This window comes from Cornus florida, unplaced genomic scaffold (assembly GCF_030987335.1).
Source record: "Cornus florida cultivar Cherokee Brave unplaced genomic scaffold, ASM3098733v1 CherokeeBrave_3.0.0_Hap2_Chr04, whole genome shotgun sequence".
In the NCBI taxonomy this organism is placed as follows: domain Eukaryota; kingdom Viridiplantae; phylum Streptophyta; class Magnoliopsida; order Cornales; family Cornaceae; genus Cornus; species Cornus florida.
In genome coordinates this window covers 32,651,634-32,674,913 of record NW_026775574.1, presented here as the reverse complement: position 1 = coordinate 32,674,913, position 23,280 = coordinate 32,651,634, and the positions used below count along the sequence as shown (strand labels likewise).

Below are 23,280 nucleotides of genomic sequence, written 5' to 3'. Positions count from 1 at the left end.
GCGATTTTATAAATACGGATAGTTCATAGGTCCATTTTATTATTTGAAGTAACAAATGTGATGAAAGATACTTGGAACTAGGGCTCGAAGGAGTAATTGGATTCACGTAACAAATGCAGCATAGGCCGTACGGTGGGACCCGTGGGTGGGTGTGTATATATATATATGTGCATAATATATTGTACTGCATAGTATTTATTTTGATTCGACTTCCTTCCCTCTTAAATAAGAAAAATAAGGGGAAAAATAGAAAGAGGAGGACACTGATTCAAGATTTTGAGTTACAAAGAGAGGGAGAGGAGGGGTAACTTTTTTTTTAATTCCTAATCGGTTTCTCCTTAAAAACCATTATTGTTGTGGACTCGCCTCTAATGATGATTGAGAGATATTGAAAACCCCTCTCCTTCTCTCTTTGCCCCCACTCTCTCTCTCTCTCTCTCCTTGTTGCAACATCGCTTTTGGGTTTGGGCTCTTATTTTTTTCGCTTTATTGTGCCAAATGAGTGTATTTGAAATAGCAAAGAAAAAAAACCCATTTCGCTCTCTATCATCACTGTGTGTACGATTACAAATTGAAATCCTTGTGGTTAGTTATATACTACTATTGTTGTGTATATAAAGATAGATCGGTGGTTGGGATTATATACACAGTATATTAGTTTTTGGGTGGGTGAGAGAGAAGTGAGAACCAAGAAGAAGAAGAAAAAGAGGGAAAATGCAAAGCTTGTAGTGTTTGTTGGTAGAAGTTACCTATTTTGTTTTTTGCAGTTTGAAGCAAAGAAAGGACAAGTGTAAGTGCATTCATTCATCAAAGGAAATGTGTGAGGTGAATCACATTCTCTATTTTCTCACCGATCTGATTATATAAATTCAAAACTTAATTTTGTTCTTTTTTAAAGTATTATTGAATTGTACTAATAAATTCGAAATAAAATTAAATTTTGAATAAATTAGTTTGAGTTGTTCAGGTTTTCGAGATCTGGGTCGTCCCAGAGGATGTAAGATGAACGGAGATTCGAAGAGAGAGTTGCTGCTGCTGATGCGAGTGCTTGTTAGGGTTTCGTTGCAATTACCCTTTTCGTCAGTGGAATTGATTTCTTTTTCTCCTCATGACTACCACCAAACGTGCTTATAAGTTACGTATCCTTTTCTTTGTTTATCATTTCTTTTTCCAATTTCTTGGTCGGTGTGTATCTGATTGTGTTGATTTTGAAAATTGATAAATGCAATGGAGTAGTTTTGCATTCTCGTTTGTTTGGGTCTTGATCTGGGAACAGGTGCCAACCCATTCCGCATTCTTCATTTGGGTTTTTTTAGATCTCTTTTCTGTGATGATAGGTTCAGGGATTTCAAGTATGAGACTTGTCTTTTCATGTGTATTAATTGTTACTCTTACTTTATCTTTTTTATAATTTTAATTGAGATTGTGCCATGCATCTCGGAATTTGGCGAACCCAAATGTTAGTTAGTTAGCCTTGACTATATCCGACAGAGGAATTTGTGGCTCATGCTTCCAGTGTCAATTGCCTCAAGATTGGAAGGAAGTCATCAAGGGTTCTTGTCACTGGAGGAGAAGATCATAAAGTAAACCTGTGGGCTATTGGCAAACCCAATGCCATACTGGTTAGTTCCTAGTTCGCTTGCCATTGTCAACCTCAATCCATTCATTAGTCAGTCAGTGTCTATTTGCTCTATTTTCCATTTTGTGAATGCGTGCATCTTCATTGCTAGTTTTCACAATGGATTTTGATCTCATTGTTTGGACTATGATTAATTCTTCTGGCACGATCACTCTATTTTGAATTCTGCTATTTACTCAAATTACCAAGAAAAAACCAATACAATTCCTTAATATTAGCATCCATGCATGTTTGAAAAAAGACTACGAGGATCTCTTTAGTTAACAACACGACCTCATCCTTTTAGATGGTGAAAAAATCTTTTAAATTTGATCTCGTACTAATTGCTTCTTTAAGCAGAGTCTATCTGGTCATTCAAGCGGAATTGACTCCGTCAGCTTTGATTCTTCAGAAGTGTTGGTAGCTGCAGGAGCAGCAAGTGGTACAATCAAACTTTGGGATTTAGAGGAGGCAAAGAGTATGCTTGTTGCCCCATTGAATATGTTTGAATATGTGGATTATATCATGTGCTATGCTGTCAAATTGATTCTTGAAATTCTTTCTGTTGGAATATGGTTTCTTCCTGTAGTTGTTCGCACCCTCACCGGTCACCGATCCAATTGTATATCATTGGACTTCCATCCCTTTGGGGAGTTCTTTGCCTCTGGATCTCTTGATACGAATCTAAAGATATGGGATATAAGACGAAAAGGTTGTATTCACACATACAAGGGCCACACTCGAGGGGTCAATGCTATAAGATTTACTCCGGATGGTCGTTGGGTTGTATCTGGTGGAGAGGACAATACTGTAAAGGTTAGAATGGCCTTTTATTTTTTATTATCATGAATTTGGTTGAGATGACTATACAGGCCGTTGTCCACATTTCACACACTGACATGCAATGTATTGGGAAACAGTTGACCACCGACTTTTTTCGTTTTTATTTGTCATTATCATTACTTCTATTTATGTATTTTTTTAGTATAAGGGATGAGACCCCTACAGTGACATTGTTACTTTATCTAGACAAAGCATACTAAAACAGCTCTCGAGTGTTATGTATGAAGATATCAACGAAGCTATAGGAATGTCGTGCATTGGGACTCCTTGTAGTAAATTTGTGTTTAGTGCACCAAGTTGGACAAAATATGTGTTCGTTTTGCTTACCGACATAATTTTTGGGTCTTAATCTCACTCTCTCAAGCTCTAGCTCACTTGTGGACACAGTTTTTGGTTAATTTGAAATTGCTCCCATGAAGTCATTGCAGTAAAATCACTATTTTTAAGTGCAATAGGATCTGATGTTAGAAGTCTGTATGTTTTTACTCATGACACATCTAGTGTATAGCTCTTCATAGTATTAGATTCTTTGTTGCACACATATATACTTTTTTGGTTAATCTGGTATTATATCTTTCTTCCCTTTAACTGTTGTAACAGCTCTGGGATTTAACTGCGGGGAAGCTGTTGCATGATTTCAAGTGTCATGAAGGCCAGATTCAATGCATAGATTTTCATCCTCATGAGTTTCTGCTGGCAACAGGTTGTAAATATTTTTCATTTTAAGCAACATCTTCTTTACTAATCAGTAGGAAACTGCAAATCTAATCCTTCCTTGTTTTCAGTTTATTCCTTAAGTTTGATAGCAACTTCTCATCATTTCTAACAGTTCTCATGTTTATGTGATGCTTCTTTATCAAAATGTCCCTTGGTTTTTGGTTTGTGGCTCAAACCGGACTTCACAATTGAACCTATTTAGATTATCAAGATAAGGTTTGTTTGTGAAGCATGGAGACAAGTAGTTTAGTTAATAAATGTGGTTCTCCATATGGTTGCAGTGCTCCTTTTAGAAAAACAGTGGTTAGCTATGATCTACATATGCTCCTTTCAGTCTTTCCTTTGTTGTATAAACTCATCTACTTGAGATTTATTTATGAAAATTATAGCATCAAAATGAAGTGCATTATTCCTTGCTCATATGAAATCTTTTCAAAAAGAGAAAAACTGGAAATTAATTGTTTTTGAAGTATTCATCCTGTTTCTTACTTAGTTGTCAGATATATTATGTTTTCCTGTTCCAGTGGGACACAATTATGGTGACATTGTTGCCTTCTATTCTTTGTTCTTGCATGGACTTCTTGTGTATATTTTTACTTATCATATTCTTTTTAGTCATATTTATCACAGTGAAAAGGAAAAAAATTTTTGCTCATTTTTGTTTTTTTTTATAAATAAGGTATATAGAATTTGCTGACTTTTGTTGATGCAAGACAACCTAGGTTTTGAAAGTTCTAGGGCTGACTGGGAGGAAATGTGGTGGGTCAAGGGAAGAAAATAAGGGGAATCAGATTAGAGTTAAAAAAAACAACGGAATATAAACTATAAGGTTCAGATTTTTTTTTTTTAAATTTTTTATTAAGGGAGCTTTAAACAGTTCTGTAAAAGAAGAAATATAGAAATTAGGAAAGTTAAAATAATAGAGAAAAGAGGTAAAGAGAGAAGTCTGCCATACTCCATGAGAACTTGTTTGAGACCTATACTCAAACTGATAGAAGCTCTTCAAACTCATTTATTGAGCAAGAACTAAGCTCCAGCCTTGTTTTATATGTAGGGTTCTGTTTCTCATTTATAAGTGCTTGAAATCTGTAAGGGCAAGTTATCCTTCAGCAAGTTCCCCCATCAATAGTAACTAAATAAGACTAATTTTTAGTATAGGGACTTTGCTTGTTAATTCTGCTTTCTGGGGGTATGCCCCTACTTGCTTCATCTTGTACATTATTGTTTCATAAATAAAATTTCCATCTTGCCTAGGAAAAAAAAATAAGACTAAAATTCTGCTGCCATTACACGAAGTTCTTAATCTTAAATTGGGTGGTTTGCAACTGCAGAAAGGATGACCCAACTAAAATTAGAATCTTAGAATATAGAAATATTAAGCAACTACAGTAACTTCCAGCAAATCAGACCATATAAACTCCTAAAAGGGCTCAACTAACCCAATCAGGAAAAGAAATAATAAAACCCGTGATCAATCACAAACTTACACATGAAAGAGACATATGTAAAGTTACTAAAACATGTACCAAAACTCATTCTTTTTTATCTTTTATTTTATTTTATTTGATCTTTTTGGCAAATTAAGTCTTTTAAGATTAAGTCATTGTATGAAGCCCGGCTGACCACAAGCCTGAACCACGTCAGAAATATTGCTGTGTTTTTCCATCATCATCATCATCATCATAATTATCATCATCATCATTGAATTTGTTTAATATTTTGAGCGTTGTCCTTTTGCAGGTTCAGCGGATAGAACCGTTAAATTCTGGGACCTCGAAACTTTCGAGCTTATAGGCTCAGCTGGTCCTGAGGTGAGTATTCATCTCATGCTGTAACTGCTTGACTTAAATTTGGGCCTCAGATCCAATTGTCAGTATATCTTTTGAGCATTCTCTGCTTTTGCAAATAACCATTATTTACATTCTGTGTTGAATTTCAGACCACTGGAGTGCGTTGTATGACCTTTAATCCTGATGGGCGAACCCTACTTTGTGGTTTGCATGAAAGTCTAAGGGTAGGCTCTTCTTGTAAACAACTGGTCAAGTACAGATAATAAATTGAAATAATGTTGGATGTTTATTAGATTTTACTCAAATAGGTTTTCTTATGCTATTAAATAGGTTTTCTCCTGGGAACCAATCAGATGTCATGATGCTGTGGATGTGGGATGGTCTAGATTGTCAGATCTTAATATTCATGAGGGGAAGCTTCTTGGCTGCTCTTACAATCAAAGTTGTGTTGGAGTATGGGTTGTAGACATATCGGTATTGCTCAATTTGTGTTCATGGTAACATTTGCGTGGTGTCTGCTTTGTTTCTTTTCTGAATTTCAAACTGATGTATGTTTTACAACATTTTACTTCTTGCAGCGTATTGAACCATATGCAGTTGGTAACGTTACTCGATTGAATGGTCATTCAGAAACAAAATCTAATCCTAGTGGGAATTTATCCGTACTGAATGAAAATACTGCAAAGACTAGTTTGGGCAGGCTATCTGTTTCACAAAATTCAGATCCTGTAATGAAGGAAACCAAAATTTTAGGAAGGCTTTCAATCTCACAAAACTCAGATCCTGCTGTTAAGGAGTCTAAATCTTTCCCCTGTATGTTTTTTTTTTTCATTTTATTGTCTCCTTACTGTTTTGCACCGAACAACACCGCCCCCCACCCCACCCCACCCCCCACCCCCCCAAAAAAATGGTTTCTTACTCTTTTGTTACTTCTGTATTTTTTTTCTTGGTCGTCAGCTTTCTCTAAGTTCAAATTGTGATTTTGGCTTATTAACTTTGGTATAAATATTGTATAAAGCCACAGGAAGTGTACCTGGTACTCCTCAACGGGTCAATTTAAACACTGGTACAAAGACAACCTCAATTAGTTCATCGACAGTTCCTAGTGCAATAGCTCCAAAGAGAAACATGGCAAAGGTCAATACAACAGCCAATGCTTCATTTTTCAACAGGTCAGATGTGATACCTGTAATTGTCCCCAGAAATAATGTGAGGTTGGAGCAGGAAGCTGAATCTAGAAAAGAAAGTGTTTCTGGAAGAACTATGACATTACCCTTTCAGCCAAAAACATCTGATTTCCGAAAGATAGCAAACACAAGAGATGACTCGGAGAGGCCTATTGCTGCTGTACATTCTGAAATTGAGGGTAATAAGGCTACTGAATTGAGTGCGGTTGCAGATAGGAACACTTCTCCTGCAGTTAAGCGCTCTATCATAGGAATATCTGCGGTTGAGAGGAATGTAAAGGACGATAAATATATTGTTTCTGGGAAAGTTGAAATGAATTTAATGACAGAACGAGTTGCCAGCTATCAGCATGAAAGTTGTACGTATTCGGATCTCAGATATGTAAATTAAATTGATTGATCTAGTGATTTAAAGATTTCTGTATAAAATTAATCAGATTAGAAAGATTTGATGCTATTCTGCTTAACAAAGAAGATTATCTAAAGTATACTGAAGTAGGGATGACAATAGGGTGGGTTTTCGGTTAACCCGCCCCTCCCATCTAATGCAATGGATTTGGATGCCTAAACCATGGTTGGGAAAGATATGTTCCAAAACTTATGAACTGGCTCGGTTTCGGGGGAGGTTGGGTTCAATCAAACTCGCTAATTTTTTTTCTTGATATACTGCTACTAAATTACACAAGTACAGCATATCCCATTTCAGTTGAAACAAGTGGTAAAATGCCATGTAGTGTTTCACTAGTTTATAAATATTAGTAATTTCCTCTGTGGTGATAACATACTATATGTGAAGCCATTCATTTGAAGAGGTGTGCTCAACCTTTCATTTGTTGCTCCAGCTAAAAGATTTCTGAAAGCAGGTGGCAAGAAAATATAGTCTGTCCTGGTCTGCCTTGCTGCCCATTGACTGGATTGGGATGGTTTTATGAAGGGGTCCTTTCCTTACAGCAAGGGACCCTGTTGCCATTCATATGATCAGTTAGATTATCACCTAAAATTTCTTTTAGATTTACTAAAAGCCTTTTTTTTTTTTTTGACGTATAAGACTGAATATTAGTTTAATATGCCATACATCTTGTTGTGTCTTATCTTGCATCCTGTTATTAATAATTTTAAAGTTTGAATCTTGTAATCCTACTTTGTAACTTAACTTCTTGATCAGGATATATGAACGTCAATGGTCTGTATAGCTTTTTTGACCTTACAATCTTTAGAAGTGTATTTTTCTCTTTGTAATACAACCTTCTTCGAATCCTCTTTAACCTCATTATGCATTCTAGTATGGATGTTTTCATTGCATTTACAATATCTTACTTACCTTATAATGATTGTACCAGTTGTACTTGGGTATGAGAAGTTGATGACTATATTATGGTTCTAGGGCATTTTTTTCCCCAGTAAATACATAGTCTATAGGGAGGATGAATGCTCTGTATTTAGAAATTGAGATGGTGCCACAATAGTGGGCGTCTGTTGTCTCGTGAGGAGAATGCCTTGAGTAGTGAACTTGACCTTAGAGAGGGAAACCAATTAGTGCACTTTGTCGTTATATGCATTCTCAGGCCAACATGACATCAATTTGGGTTGATTTTGTGCTTTTAACTGGGTAATTGTGAAATTTCCAGTTTGTGGCCCCCATCTTGTGGTAAATATTATTGTTGATGTTGAACTTTTGGGCAGTTGATTCAGAATTAGTCTCTGATCCCTTTGTTTCACTAACCATCTTTGGATAAGTTCCAAAGCTTTATGTAGGGATTAATTTACTAAAAATGAGGGAAAGTGGAATGTGGAATTCTCTTTCTGTATTTGAAATTTTTTGAACATGTAACTAAACTTTGTTATTTTATTTTTGCAATTAGAATTTTAATTTTTAAATTTTTCTTAGAGAATATAAACTTCTTAAATGAAAAACAATTTCTTCTTTGGGAGTTTAAACTTTGGCATGAGCTAGTTAATTCTTTATTATTGTTTTGTCGCATGAAAAGTGTATTTTCCAAGTACCTAACCGGGGAGCCCTTCCTACTTAGGAGGCTCCTGTGACTAATTTCCATTTTAAGCACTTTTTAGGTTAGCCTTCTGTATCTATTGTTTTAACAAAATGTCCTTCCGAGATTGATGAAATCGTATTTTTTGAGGTCCTAACAGGGGAGCATTCCAACTTAGGATGTTCCTGTACTAATGTCCATGCCAAGCATTTCTTAGGTTAGCCTCCAGTAATTAATAGTTTAGAAGAATGGCCATTGATGTGAATGGAAAGGAACCTTAGGTATTGGGAATAATAAAATAGAAGATACCCATATTTTGTTGTCTCAAAGGTTTTGGGAAAACCATAGAATAAGAAGCAAAATCTACATACATGTAATGCAGCACCGGAAATAATGGATGTGGCAAGAAAGGAAAGAGATTAATGTTTTGTTTACATGCTAACTGAATATAACTTCGTAAGACGTGACTTAATGTTTCTTTGCTACTTGAGTTCAAGTAACTTTTATGTGCACTACTTCTAGTTTCAACTGTCTGCTTGGCTTGCCACTCAGAAAACAGAAAACTGTTTTTCAAAGAACTATAAAAGACAGCTCCAAGGAAATAGGCCTTTTTATAACTGAGTTTTCAGAAAACTGAACCAAGCAGGGGTTTTTGAACAGTTTTCTGATTTTTAGTTCTTTGCGAACAGAAACTGTTTTCTGAGTGACAAACCAAGCAGAATGTAATTTTGATAGAGCGAATTGTTATTATCTATTGCTTTGGACGGATTACCATTGATGTTTGCTCCAAATTTTTGTTTCAGACGAAACTCGTGTGCATAAAGCGAACAGAGATGCTTGTTCTAACGAGGGTCAAAGAGCTGGTACATCCATTTTTGGTTGTTGTTAATGTTTGTAGGCAACTTAATGATGCCTGATTCATTGTCCTCACCCATGTAATTTTGATATAGTGAATTTTTTCTATCTATTGTTTTGGGTGGATTACCATTGATGTTTGCTCCAAATTCTTGTTTCAGACGAAACTCGTCTGCAGAAAGCAAACAGAGATGCTTGTTCTAATGAGGGTCAAAGAGCAGGTACATCGATTTTTGGTCATTGGTGATGTTTTGTAAGCAACCTAATGATGCCTGACTCATTGTCCTGAAAAACAATATTAGGAAGGACACGCTCGCTTGTTGCAAATTGGGAGAAGAAAGAAAGATTGCCTTTTTATGAGGATCCTGCTTCCAGCAATCTCTCAGGGACAGCATCTCCTGTTAACACACTCCCAGCTAATGCGGTATGATTAATTTCGAGTTGTGTAGTCCCTTCCCGTGTTCTCTTTCTTTTTTCCTTCAGGAATGTAATCCAATGATTCTTGGAGTTCTTGGAGAATAAATTAGTTTCTGAGAGTGTCTTTTTTTCTTTCTTTTAATCACTGCATATAAATGTCAAAAGCAGTTAGTTGAATAGGATATCGTTTGATATATCTCTTTTTGGTTATACACTGAAGTCTGGCATCTTGTTCTAGCTTGGATGATGGAAAGTATGTTTACATAAAAAAAATGGTTTCCTATCATATCATAAGCAAACAGTTGTTTGTCCTTTTAACAATCACATGCTCATTGTAGTGGGGTTGCCACACCAATTATGGCTCCCCTTTATGAACCTTCATGGAGATGCCTGCTCTATATGTGGAGGACAATTCTTTATTCAAGCATAATACATTAACTAAGACTATTGATCCATATTCATGGTTAAGACAATGTGCCTAACATTGTTAATCTACTTGAAGCCTGCAATCTGGAAAAGTGGAACATTCACATTTGTTGGGGGTATAATCCCATGATATTACTCATAATTTTTTTTTGAAGCACTTGTATTTTTTGCAGTCCACTTTACCTTCCATTGGAAAACAACAAGAATTTCAAATCTGTAGAGCTTTATTTGTTATCAGGAAAATTTCTAGAAGACTGGAACTTTACATACTAATTCTTTTACTTCTGAACCATAGAGGAATTTCTTTTTGTCCTTCAGTTTTGTTCATGATATAGAACATTTTCCAACTAAGGGAAGATTGGTTGTACTTGGAAACCATTTCTTAGTGAAAAAAAATCATGTTTCAGCTTGTTACCTCATCAGACCATCTGATTTCCAATAGGGGAGCACACTTGCCGCTATTTTTTTTTTTTTTCAAATTTTAGCTACGATTGATTCAAGTTTTGTTTACTGTTCTTTATCATAGATAGAGCCTATTGGATAAATGCTGATAGCTGTAGTTCATTTTTATGACATAGAATTTATGATATTTGCTGTGTTATCTCTTTTTCTTTGGCCTTTTGATGGATCTATGAAATGAACTAAAGGGGTCATCTGACTTGATTTATGACTGGTTATGGTGTAGAGGTATTAGGAGTAGTTGTCAACTCGATACATGAATGGGCTTCGAGCAAACTCTTAATAATAAGCATGTTTCGATTCTGGTTACTGCATTAATATTATTAATGTTTTTGTCTGTTCCTTGAGACTAAAGACACTTCTTCTATGCATTAAAATTTATCTTGGTTTGGAAGCAAATTCTGCTGGAATCATATCTATTTTTGACCTCTTCTACACTTTTTCATGAGTTGTGACTGGGTTTTAATTACGATTGGAAATTAGATCCATGAGCTGTGCAATGGAATATTATTATATAATATGGCATCCTATTTCCGTTAAAGATAAACAATTGTTTTGTAGCCACACTTTGCTATTCTAGAATTAAATTTAATCTTATTATTTTATATCTAGTGTAAATCTGACTTGCAAAAGAATTTTTAGTTTTAGTATTAAAAAAATTAGTGAAAACAAGAAGAAAAATGAGGTTTAAAAGTGTTGTAGTGCCTGTCACATCAAAATGCTGAAACGGACCATAATGTGCACTTAAACACTGCACTTAAACGTACCATAATGTGCACTAATAAAAACATACAGAAGTGAGACATAAAACTTTCTTGAAGACATTGTGTAGAATTCACAACTCGCTGACCTTTACAAACGAGCACTAATCACATCATCCAGAATTGAGATATTAACTTTGACTTACAGTGTAAAATACTTAATTATCAAAAAAAAAAAGGAAAAAAAAGAAAAAGAAAAGAAGAAGAGCATTTTTAGTGTAAAAAGCACAACTTTTTTTTCTTGTTCAACTTTTCTGTATATTAGTTTATGCTTCTTCTTCATATTTTTTTCTCTTCTTTTATTTATAGGCAGTTACGTGTGTGTTCTTATCTTAAACCTTTTTGAAACTAAGCAGAGAGAATACTCATCTGCTGAACCAGAAATGGTATCTGCTAGCGACGAAGATGCTATTTCATATATAATGGAACAACACGATCAATTTGTTGGCTCAATGCAGTCTCGTTTAGCCAAATTACAGGTATTTCCTTTTAAATCAAGTTCAATATTTATTTAATATTTTTATTTTTTGCCTGGCAAGAAAGTTTAATTCAGGTCATAGATTTTGTGGTTTTGATCCACTAATGTGTTGCATATACACCATGGATTTTGTGGATAGCTTGAAAGTATAGTGTCACCATGGGCGTCTTTTGTATTCCCTTTGGAGCGCTCCCCTTTTGAACGCCTTTTAACAAAATCTTACTTATCAAAAATCTAAAATAAATAAAGAAAAATGAATGGCTTGACATATAATTCTAAAACTTGAATTGTCTACTTTGATTTCATGTTTACTTTAAAGTTATAATTAATGTGGATAGTTGCCATTCCTTTTACATCTATGGCTTTCAATAATTAGCTTAATTCCCAATTCTGACTTTCAATTTTAAAGCCCCCACAAATCAAATGCTAGAACTGAATTATGCTTTCTGAAACAGTGTAAACAGGAGTTGTCGTTACGTCTTTTGCTTTTGCCATATCCCCTTCAACCTCTCCACAAATATCCTGTCATTAGAAATTCTGGTGATAGTACAATAAAGATATCATCGTTTATTAGTCTTATCACTATCAAAAGACTCTGAACTTGTATATAATTGTTTGCAGATAGTCCAAAAATATTGGGATAGGAATGATCTTAAAGGGGCCATTACTGCAATGGAAAAGATGGCTGATTACGCTGTGAGTCTCGTGTTTAAGCTTGGTTATGGTGCACCTTTTTGTTTTCTAATATTTTTATTTATTTATTTATTTATTTATTTTTTTCTTCTTAGTGCTTGGATAAAACAATGATTTCTTTTATGAACTATTTTTTAATGCAACCTGTATGATTTAGTTCCCATATGCTGTAAAATGCAGGTTGTTGCTGATGTGATCAGCTTTTTGAGAGAAAAAAATGACGCCGTGACATTGGATATTTGCACTTCTCTCCTCCCACTCCTTGCAGGCCTTCTTGAAAGTGGAATGGATAGGTGAGAATTTTGCAGAATTGTTTGTTGTTCTCTGTATATTCCTGGCCTCTAACAGTGCTTGTCAAGCTAAACCTGGAATCTGTTATATAAACCTAAGCAAGCACCTGCCGCTATTTCAAAAGGTTTAACAAGTTATCTATGGATACCAAAAAGAAAAAAGATACTTCAGAAAACTGTTTGAACATGCCAAAAGTAAATAACAAATAGTGTAATTAATGCAAATGAATAAATGTTATTGCCAATAAATCCCGCCAAGGATGGAATTATTATTTTTTTTGTTTGTTTCACTTTTATGTACTCTTTGACTCTACAGTCATAATTTCAGTTTATCTTTTCTTTCACTAATCACATTTTATTTAGGGGTCTGCCATGAATTTGTTATACATTCTATCTTTTCTCTCTTTCTTCCTTTCTAAAAAATTAAAATAAAAGTTGGGGGAAGCGAAGTAGGTGATTCTCTATGAAATGCACAAGGATTATTCTTTTGTAGTTAAGCAACTAACTTATCCTCTTGGTGATGCCAGTTGATTGAAAGTAGGGATTCCTTGACATCATTCTTGTAGTAGGATTGCACTAGGATGTGACATCTGCTTTGTCTCTTAAATGGGGGGCGTTTCATTATTTAAACCGTTGAATTTTGCTCAGAAATGAAATATGAAAATTAAGTTATGGGTGATTCATGAGAAACCGTACCATATCATATAAATATTGCCATATTTTATAATAAATAATTAAATAGATGTGAAGGTAGCAGAAGGGTTGTCATATCCTCTTTCAAGAAGAGGTCGTGCCACTAATGGAGCTTGGGTGTGATGCAACCGTTACTAGTTGATAATGGAGACTGATAAACCACAAGGACCGGAACTTTTAATCTCTGATGTCTCCAAGTCTAAGTGATGACTTAGACCTAGAGGAGGGGGTGAATAGTTGTTATGGATATTAGTTTTCAATTAAGTTACTTTTTTTTTTTTTTACTTATCAAAAAAAAAAATTACTTTTTGAATTGTTGTTGATTTGTTGAAATTCAGTTAGTTTGTTGTGGTTATTGATATTTGAATTGTAGTTGAGACCTGTCAATTTTCAATTTTCCATCAATCATAATCACAATCACAATAATGCATCAATAGTAAAAAGTAAAGTAGAACAGAGACACGAAATTTTAGTTGTGATGGTTGATATTGAATTGTAGTTTAGATCTGTTAGTTTTCAATTTTCCATCAATCATAATCACAATCACAGTCCATGCATCAATAGAAAAAAGTAAAGTAGAACAGAGGCGGATTTTTGCGTGAAAAACCCAAAAAAAAAAAAAAATCATGGGTGCTAGTCCAGGTAGAAGCAATCCACTATATGAGAGAGAAATTACAACTAGGTTGACAGTTTTCACACTCTAGAACGCTTATTTACCTCTTAACACAAAGTTACAACCTGATGCCAAACTTTACACTCAAAGTCTTCATGCCATCCGTTCTCTCGTCAACAAACTTTGCTCTTCACGACCGCTTCTCTAGTGATTGTCCACCCTTCTGCTCTAAGCTCTAATTAGTTGATTGGAATTGGTTTGTTGAACTACTACTTGTCAAAAAAAAAAAAAAATAGAAAATTGGTTTGTTGAATTGTTTTACACTTAATCACATATGGTGGTGTATATGGTAACCTTTGGTTGAGTAAGCAGGAATTCCACTTTCTCAAGGCTTTTCTCTATCTATCATTAGACACTTCAAAATAAAACCCTGCAAATGTAGGTAGTTTCTCGATTGTTCAATCATTTGATCAACAATTTGTTGAACTTTCTTGATCGATCGACAATTCAATGAATGCATTTTGCTATTCAGCTCAAAATACAATTCTTACAAAAAATTGTTTAAATTGTTAATTTTGAAAATTCATCTTTCAAAAATACATTTAGAATAAATTTTGAGCCTCCCGAGGATTAATCTAGGTCTTGGTCAATTTATTTGTGCCCTAGATATGTGACTGATGATGTGGATTTCTCATCGTGTTCTTCGCAATTCGTCTTGTTTTCGATGGTTATATACGAATGACTCGAGACACTCATTAGAACACAAATTTTGAGTAGGAAATTGCCGATATATAGCACATACTTAACATTCCCTCCCCCCCTTCCGGAAATTCTGAATTCAACTTAAATGTACACACATAAGAATGACAACTCAACCGAAAAAGCCAATCACCCTTGCATGTACGAAAAAGGAAATAAAAATTTTAATTACTCTGTTAGCCGAGATATGATAGGCTAGAATTATGGATGTAACTTATCATATTAGCCGAGGTATGATAGGGCTAGAAAAATGGGATTTGACTTTATTTACACATATGTCTAGGCATATAATATGCAATAATTATATTCAGTTTACTTTCTTGTAATATTAATATGTGCTCTTTTTAGTATATAAATACCAGGGTGGTGTTTGGAGGAGCTTTTCAACATTAAAAGGCCTTCGTTGAGAATTCCTTCGTACAAGGAATTTTGTTAAACATTCATCAGAAAAAGGTGTTTGGGGAGTGCATTTTTAATAGGTCTTTTAACCATTAAATTATTTTACGCTTGACAATATTACCCATCTACTTTATGCTCATTTCCATTCAAACACATCCCATGTACCACCACCATTTACGATTTTACCCATCCACTGTATGCCACCATTTCCATTCAAACCCATCCCATGTTAAATCATCATATCTGTTTGCCACATGAAAGACCAAGCCAGAGATAGTAATTTTACTAATCAACAAAAATGAGAATGAAGTAAACAGAAATTAGAACTCCAATAAACTAGAAAGTAAAGCATCTAATCCAGTAGAGAGAGAAACTAGGGAAACTTGGCCGAATTTTGTACACCTATTTTCACCCTCCTTTTGATCTATAAAACAACTCTCAATTTATTTGTATCATTATTTTCATCTTAACACCGGTGCTGCGGTGCAAATAAAGCAATAGAGCCACCATATCTCTATAAATCTGTGAAAATTCACTACTTCACATTTGAAACCCCCTTCCACTCTCTCTCCTCTTCTAGCATTCATTTGTTTTTGTTTTTTGTTTTTTGTTTTTTTGTTTATGGTGGGAAGAGATCCTGTTAATCAGATGGAGGTCTCTCATTTACTTTTTACGGATGACACCCTGGTTTTCTGTGATGCTAATGTGTCTCAGCTTAGATATTTGAGGTGCATTTTGGCCAGTTTTCACGTTGTCCCTGGTCTGAAGGTTAATGTGGCTAAAAGTGTGCTTGTTCCGGTTGGAGATGTTTAGGATATTTCATCTTTAGCGGAAGTCCTTGGGTGTAGGGTGAGTTCTTTCCCAATTCTGTATTTGGGCTTGCCTTTAGGGGTTTCCTCTAGAACGATGGGGAGTTGGGACCCTGTGATTGATAGGTATGCGAAGAGATTAGCAGGATGGAAAAATCAATATTTGTCTAAGGGAGGAAAAGTTACGCTTATAAAGAGCACTTTATCGAGCCTTCCCACATATTTTTTATCTATGTTCCAAATTCCATGCTCTGTTGCTGATAGGATTGAAAAAATTCAAAGGGCTTTCCTTTGGGGTGGAAGAGGTGATGAATTTAAGTATCACCTTGTCAATTGGGAACAAGTTTGCAAGCCAATGAAGTTTGGTGGTCCTGGTATCAGAAGACTAGTCCCCTTTAACCAAGCTCTTCTGGGAAAATGGCTGTGGAGGTACGGAAGGGAAATACATCGCCCTTGGCGAAGGCTTGTTTCATGCCGATATGGGGAAGAGAGTGGTGGTTGGTCTACTCGTCCAGTTTCTCTCGTGGGAGGAGTTGGGGTGTGGAAATTCATTAGGAAGGGATGGGATGCTTTTTCTACTCATATGAGATTCAAAGTTCGTGATGGCAGATGTTTACGCTTTTGGGAGGATCTTTGGTGTGGAGACCGGCCTTTATCTTGTTTATTTCCTAGGTTATACAGTATTGCAGTTGATAGACATGCCTACGTAGCCAACTGTTATCAACTTGATAGGGGAGGGATTACGTGGGACGTGCACTTTCAACGCTCTTTTCAAGATTGGGAGGTGGACGAGGTATGTGTTTTCCTGGATTTGTTGTATCGACAGGAGGCAGTTGGCAGAGGTAGTGATAATATAAGATGGATTCCCTCTTTCCATGGTCGCTTCGAAGTTCAATCCTTATTCTTATGTCTTTCTGATTTTGATATCGTTGATTTTCCATGGAAGACTATTTGGCGTTCTATGGTTCCAACTAGGGTGGCATTCTTTGTTTGGACTGCTGTATGGGGTAAGATCCTTACGATTAATAATCTAAGGAAAAGGGACAATTGTCTTGTTAACTGGTGTTGCCTTTGCAAACAAGATGGTGAGTCAGTTGCTCACATTCTCATGCATTGTCCTTTGGCGAGGGATTGTTGGAATCTTATCTTTTGTCTGTTTGGTATGTGTTGGGTTATGCCTCGTTATCCTAAGGATTTGATTTGTATTTGGAGAGGATGCCGTGTGAGTAGCGTTGTTCGCGATTATTGGAGAGTTGTACCACATTGCGTCTGGTGGTGCATTTGGAAGGAGAGGAATAGTAGAATGTTCAAAGGGAAAGAATCGTCCACGGCGATTTTGAAACTTCACATCATATGCTCTCTTTTCAGTTATGTGAAAAGGAAGTCCTGTTCTTCTTAGAAGATTTAATTATTTTTTTGGCTTCTTTGGGGTCTTAATCTCTAGTTCCACTTCTGTATAAGGGATGTGTTCCCCTCTTGAACGCCTTTTTATTTCAATTATTACTTATCAAAATATATATATATATATATAATGCCTTCTAAAATATATTTAGCACAAAACTGAAAATTACTGCAACTACATCCAACTTTCTTCCTATAGGCATAAGCCTGCTTTTTACTTTCATTACAACTCATCTTTTCCGGGACCAGTGGAACCAATTAGAGAATTGATCAGAATGTGTATTAGGACCTGTGGAATTAGATTTTGATCCATCTGGTTTGTTCGTAACAACGATGAAGGAACACGATTTCTTACTCTCCAACGATCAAGTCACTTTGTGGATCAAGAGGTGATGAATTATGGAGAAGAGGCATCAGTAACCACCACCATGAACGACATTCTCTCTCCTCTCTCTTGCTTCATTTGATTCTGGATGAGTTTTCGACCATCACCCTTCAAAACCTTACGAGAAGGTTCTGCGGTTATGGTAGAAGGTGGAGGACAATGGCAAATGCTGGCGGCCACGTGAACTGGTGGCTGGGCTGACGGTGGTGGAAGCCATGGACTCGAATTAGAGCTAATTCTAGAGAGAGAACACAAAACTGGTAAAGAGATAGAGAACAATAATATGAAACAATGTAGGGATAAGATGGTATTTTACAATTACTATGCCTTGCGTTTCAGGACATGGATTTCAAAAGCAACTCTGAGTTGCTTCCTCTAAACGGGCTTTTGCGACTAAGATTTTTGTGAAATTCCATTTCAGAATTTTTACCAAACAACCAAATTTATCGTGAAACGGACTTTGTGGGTCTGGAAGCCCATTTTGAGGGTGTAGGAAGCCACCCCAAACACCACCCATATCTGTGAATGAGTGTTCAAGCCGCATTTAAGCCTTTACATATTCTAATTCTCATTCAAGCCTTTTCACATTTCTCTTATTTTCTTTGTGTCTTGTACTTTCTAGTATTAGACCCAAGGTGGTCTGACCGCAACGAGGGTGTTTGATGCCACCCATTTAGGAATTGTCTGAGTAGACATTGTTGATGGTTTGTGGTCTAAGGAGACATTGGTGATGCTTCCATCTACATATTTATAAACATGTGAATGAAGGGGAATGGCTTGAGGAGACATTGTTGATTATTTACGGTCTGACGAGACATTGATAATGGTTTTTGGTCTGAGGAGACACTAGCTGAGTCAGATAAGACGTATCCACGGTGGTTTGGAGAAAACGCCATGGTTATGTCTTGGCTAGCCAATTTAATGCAGCCAAACATAATCTCAAGTCCACCAAAACCCCGAGAAGCAGTCCTCAAGCCTAAAATGTAAAAACAACAAAGCCTCAAGAAGCAGCTCTCAAGTTAAAAACACTGAGGCACTACTTTAGGTTCATCAGGAACCTCCAGGAATAGCCCTCGAGTCAAAAAAGCCCAGTTACAATTATCTCAATTCCACCAATACCTCTAGAAGCAATCCTCAAGTCCAAAACCCTAAGACATTCTCTCAAGGGCTCGATGAACCCTCATGGACACACGGTTAATAGGATGGTGGAGAGGCACAGGTAGGGCCCAACACATCCCTACAGCCGCATCATGGGAAATTTAGAAGGATGTTTGGAATGGAGGATGAGATGTCAAAGTTTGCCGAAATACTTGAATAATGGGCCTGACCAAAGGGATTGTAACCATGTGACATGACAAAGAAACTCACCATCACACCGAATGCATTAATGTTGCATATTGGCCATTTAATGCTCAACCACCGCTATTAATGACCCACTGAAGACTTGAGGATATATCCTCTTCTACTACAATTATTTTGAAAAGAAACTGACTAAAAGAATTTGTTTAAAATGCAACCTCTGCGTTCTTAAATACTCCATTCTGGCTGGTTATTTTAGACTCATCCTGTAATTGTATTAGGGGCTCCCATAATTAGGTTTCATATGGTTTGGGAGATTCGACATTGTCGTTAGTTTAATAATTGTACTTCTATTACCTTGGTGTAGGCCAAGTCAAGGGCAAACCTTATTTTAAACTTATTTTCAGACTTGCCTCTAGGATAAGACTTTGCATTCCTCCTTGCACTTAATTCTGTCAGTAAGATCTTTCGGTTTTTCCTTTGATTCTTCATTGTTAGGTAGGAAGGGAAAAATAAAGTGAGAAAAACATTGAGAAAAGGCGGTGACCATAGGGAAGGAAAGCAACCTTAGACTTGAGGATATATTCTCTTCTGCTCCAATTACTTAGAATAGGAATTTGACTAAAGGAATCTGTATAAAATGCAACATCTGTGACCTTGAATACTCCATAGGGAAGGAAAGCAACCTTAGACTTGAGGATATATTCTCTTCTGCTCCAATTACTTAGAATAGGAACTGACTAAAGGAATCTGTATAAAATGCAACATCTGTGACCTTGAATACTCCATTCTGGCTGGTTATTTTAGACTCGTTGTGGTGTTAAGTTTTTCCCATTGTTATTAATTATATTAGGGGCTCCTGTAATTAGGTCTCATTTGGTTTAGGAGATTGGATTTTGTAATTAGTTTATCAATTATACTTCTATTTGGACCTTGGGGTCGGCTAGGTTAAGGGCAAACTTTATTTTTTAACCTCATTTTTGGACTTGCCTTTAGGATAAGACTTTGTATTCCTCCTTGCACTTATTTCTTTTGGCAAGATCTTTTGAGTTTTGGCTTCTCCTTTGGTTCTCTGTTTTTTTAGGTTGGTACTTCATTTTTTCCCCCCCTAAATGGCAATGTGTAGGTTCTTCTTTTTTAGGTAGGAAGAGAAATAAATTGAGAAAACAATGAAAAAATGCCTTGACCTAAGATTCTTTCTGCAACATGGGAGATATGTTGTCTCAATAGGTTGAGTGATGGATAAGAATGGGATGCTATGATGATTCAATATTTTGCTTTACTTTTTTTACTTTGAGTTATTAAAAAATAATATTCCTATTATCACATATAAGTAGATTGAGATGCCAATATTTAATAATCTCTTCATATATAGGCACCAAGGTATTTCACTGGAAATGCTGCTTAAGCTGGTCAGGGTATTTGGTTCAGTGATCTATTCTTCTTTATCGGCATCATCTGTTGGCGTGGATATTGAGGCAGAGCAAAGGTGTGTATATCCATCTAGATTCTATCTTTATTATTATTATTTATTTTGGGTATCTTCCTAACTGGGGAGGCTGTTGCTGCTTACTGGGTGTCAAAGACTGGAGCGCTGCAATCTCTGCTTTGTTGAGCTTGAAAAGGTCAAGCGCTGCCTTCCTGTCCTTAGTAGGTGCGTATTTTCTTCTAGCTGCTTGTTTGCGACTTGTACAATAATTTACCATATTGTGTTTTTGATTGTTTTTCCCTTCTTTTTTTTGCCATTTTCTTAGAAGAGGGGGGTTGATTGCTAAGTTTGCACAGGAGCTGAATCTTGCACTTGAAGAAGTTTCATGAGTAAATTTGTTTTCTTTAAAAAGTAAGCGTACTAGTGGAAGTGCAATTATTTCTGGGCATACATAAATCACCTTTTATATTTTGAGGGGCTGAATGTGCGTTTTGGAGATTTAAAGCCACTTGTGTGGGGCATTTTGTTGTTCCATGTTTTTTTTTTTTTTTTTTTCCGGTCTCATCTGGCTCTAGGTTGTACGTATGCTAAGCGGAAGCTACTGATTCTTTGACATTTTACTGACAATTGAAGGCTAATTGACAACCTACTCTGGATCTGCTGCTGGTTGTCGACAGTTGTGGCAACCAAGGAGCCCCTGCATAGCAGAGAAGAATCCTTCGAAACCTTACCATTCTCTAACCCAATGTGTAGTGCATTACTTTGTAACCTCTGATCTTCAAAGCGAAATTATGTATTAATTTCATCATATATATATATATATATATATATATATATATATTGATGCAAGAGTGTCTCAGCTGATGAAAGGAATCACAACCACCCTTTTTTTTTTCTTCCTGTGGAATCACCACCACTTGAATGGTCATATGTCGGAACTTCTAAATATATGGTATATATATTTGTTTGGGCTTTTATGGTGTCTTCTGGGTTAAGTACACAAAACCCCCACTATATACAAGAAATGCAATGAACCCCCACTATATAAGATGTGCAATAAAACCAATACTGTTTCAATTTGTGCAACGAAGGACTTTGTGCCAATTTAGCAATTAAAATGTCTAAAATACCCCCTTAAAATCAAAGGAGAGAGCACTGTTCAGAGCACCACAGTCCTCGTCGCCGGTGGGTTCTAAAGTATTCACTGCAGAATCATGCAATTTTTGTAGCCAAACAAGGCTATATGTATATATGTATATATATATATCACTGCGTTATAAACCAATTTAATGGGTTATGAACTCTTCACAGCAGAACTAGAATCATGCAATTTCTGTAGCCAAACAAGGCTATATATATATATATCACTGCGGCTGCAAACCAATTACAAAACCCACAGCAGAGCAAATGATGAATCAAGGCCGGCAACAAACAAGAAGTCAACGCAGGTGAGAAGAAGGCGGCGATGCGTGACAGTGGAAGGACGGCGGCCCAGCGGGACTTGGGTTCTCTGAGTCTCCTTCTTTCATTGGGTTGTGCTTTGGAATATATATTTTTTCTTTCCTCACTGTATCAATGCAATGGGGTTGAAGGAGATGGCTTTTTTGGATTTTTTAATTTTTTTTTTCAGACAGGGTTTGGTGGATTGATTGTGGGTGCAATGGTGGCTGGTAGCTGCCGTTCAGAGCACACTGCGATGGACTTGGAGGCTGTTCTTGCTTACTTTAGGGAGGGTATTTTGGGAATTTTAAAAAAATATTTGGTCAAAATTGATTATTATGAGACAATTTGCTCAAAAAATAATAATATATGGAGTTATATGCACTGTTTTTCTAATAGGAAAGTTTTTTTTAACATTTTGTATGTAGTGTGAGCTTTTTGGATTTAACCCTAAATTATTATATAAATGTTAGGTTATCGTGGACATACCTATGCGAGAGTGGGAGGTATACACCTGTGCCTAACTAGTATATATTACTTTTCTAAAGCAAACCACCTTATTATGGGCATCGACAATGACTTTGGGATAATTATTTTTTTTTATTACATGTCTAAGCCATTGTGGAAAATTTTGAAGTACGTAAAGGGTCTGTTTGGTTTAATTTTTAAAAATTAAAATTTTAGAAAATTGTACAAAAATAACCTATTTGGTTTAAAGTTTTCTGGGAAGTGTTATCTAAAAAAATATATATATACTAAACTATTTTCAAGAGTATTAAATTTTATTTCTCTCTAAAAATATTTTTAAATTTAAAAAAATTATTTTTAAGTGACAAACCGAATAAGACGGAGTCTTCCTACGACCAAATTTATCAGTTAGCCTCGGTTTCTGCTGGCTCAGTTACCCTTCTAGCTGCATCAGAAGTCTCCCACAGAGACACAAACATCAAACTGTCTAGACTCCAACCGCTCAGCTTGGAGGAGACGTACCACTTGGCGAATGTCCTCAACTTGTAAATTGACGCTCTTCAACTTTCCTTATATAAAATAAAAAATAAAACTTTCCTTTTTATTATTATTTTAACATATACCATACATCTATTTAGTACAAGAAAATTTCATGTTTTATTTTTCTTACCGGGCAAGAAAATTATTGATTTATTCATTATTATTATTATTTTTCAAGGGGTGATCAAATAATTCGTTAATCCAGTCCGAACTAATTCGATCTGTGTGATTCGGTTCGATTTTTAGATCTCATGATTTAGAAAAATAGCAATTCGCTATTCTCGGTTCGGTTAACGAATTGGACCCTAAAAAAACCCAATCCGATACGTTAACGGATCGGATTGCCTCCACTTAGGTTCGAACTCCTGACCTCCCTTTGAAAAGTAAGAGCCTTGTACCGTTAGACCACACTTTTTAATTATTAATTTGAGATTTTAATAGGCCTTAAAGTATAATTATATTGGGGTGTTTGAAAAGTTCAATCTGTGAAAACCGAACTGATCCGATCGGTTATTTTACGGAT

General features: G+C 35.9%; 1 protein-coding gene across 3 annotated transcripts; it reads left to right on the top strand.

Annotated features, from left to right (window-relative positions):
* Positions 1 to 216: 216 nt before the first annotated feature.
* Positions 217 to 21,284, top strand: LOC132303119 (katanin p80 WD40 repeat-containing subunit B1 homolog KTN80.4-like). Of its 3 annotated transcripts, none has more exons than XM_059800216.1 (21): positions 217 to 825; positions 968 to 1,139; positions 1,492 to 1,622; positions 1,979 to 2,096; positions 2,208 to 2,434; positions 3,062 to 3,164; positions 4,919 to 4,989; positions 5,118 to 5,192; positions 5,299 to 5,442; positions 5,547 to 5,781; positions 5,987 to 6,514; positions 8,947 to 9,006; positions 9,160 to 9,219; positions 9,301 to 9,422; positions 11,418 to 11,540; positions 12,161 to 12,235; positions 12,413 to 12,525; positions 20,256 to 20,369; positions 20,466 to 20,534; positions 20,635 to 20,720; positions 20,885 to 21,284. In XM_059800216.1, exons 2-20 carry the CDS (start codon positions 1,109 to 1,111, stop codon positions 20,696 to 20,698), a joined length of 2,463 nt encoding a protein of 820 aa, XP_059656199.1. In that variant the 5' UTR covers positions 217 to 825; positions 968 to 1,108; the 3' UTR covers positions 20,699 to 20,720; positions 20,885 to 21,284. The 3 variants fall into 3 exon arrangements, with proteins under 3 accessions (XP_059656199.1, XP_059656197.1, XP_059656196.1); XM_059800214.1 differs by lacking the exon at positions 20,885 to 21,284 and having other exon boundaries at positions 218 to 585; positions 768 to 825; positions 20,635 to 20,862; XM_059800213.1 differs by lacking the exon at positions 20,885 to 21,284 and having other exon boundaries at positions 218 to 825; positions 954 to 1,139; positions 20,635 to 20,862.
* The last annotated feature ends 1,996 nt before the right edge of the window (positions 21,285 to 23,280 follow it).

Excerpts from the sequence above, each read along its gene's own strand:
- LOC132303119 (XM_059800216.1), top strand. The coding sequence starts at position 1,109 with ATGACTACCACCAAACGTGCTTATAAGTTAC. Across the intron at positions 1,140-1,491 it reads CAAACGTGCTTATAAGTTAC|AGGAATTTGTGGCTCATGCT; the intron begins GTATCCTTTTCT and ends TATATCCGACAG. Across the intron at positions 20,535-20,634 it reads TGCCTTCCTGTCCTTAGTAG|AAGAGGGGGGTTGATTGCTA; the intron begins GTGCGTATTTTC and ends CCATTTTCTTAG.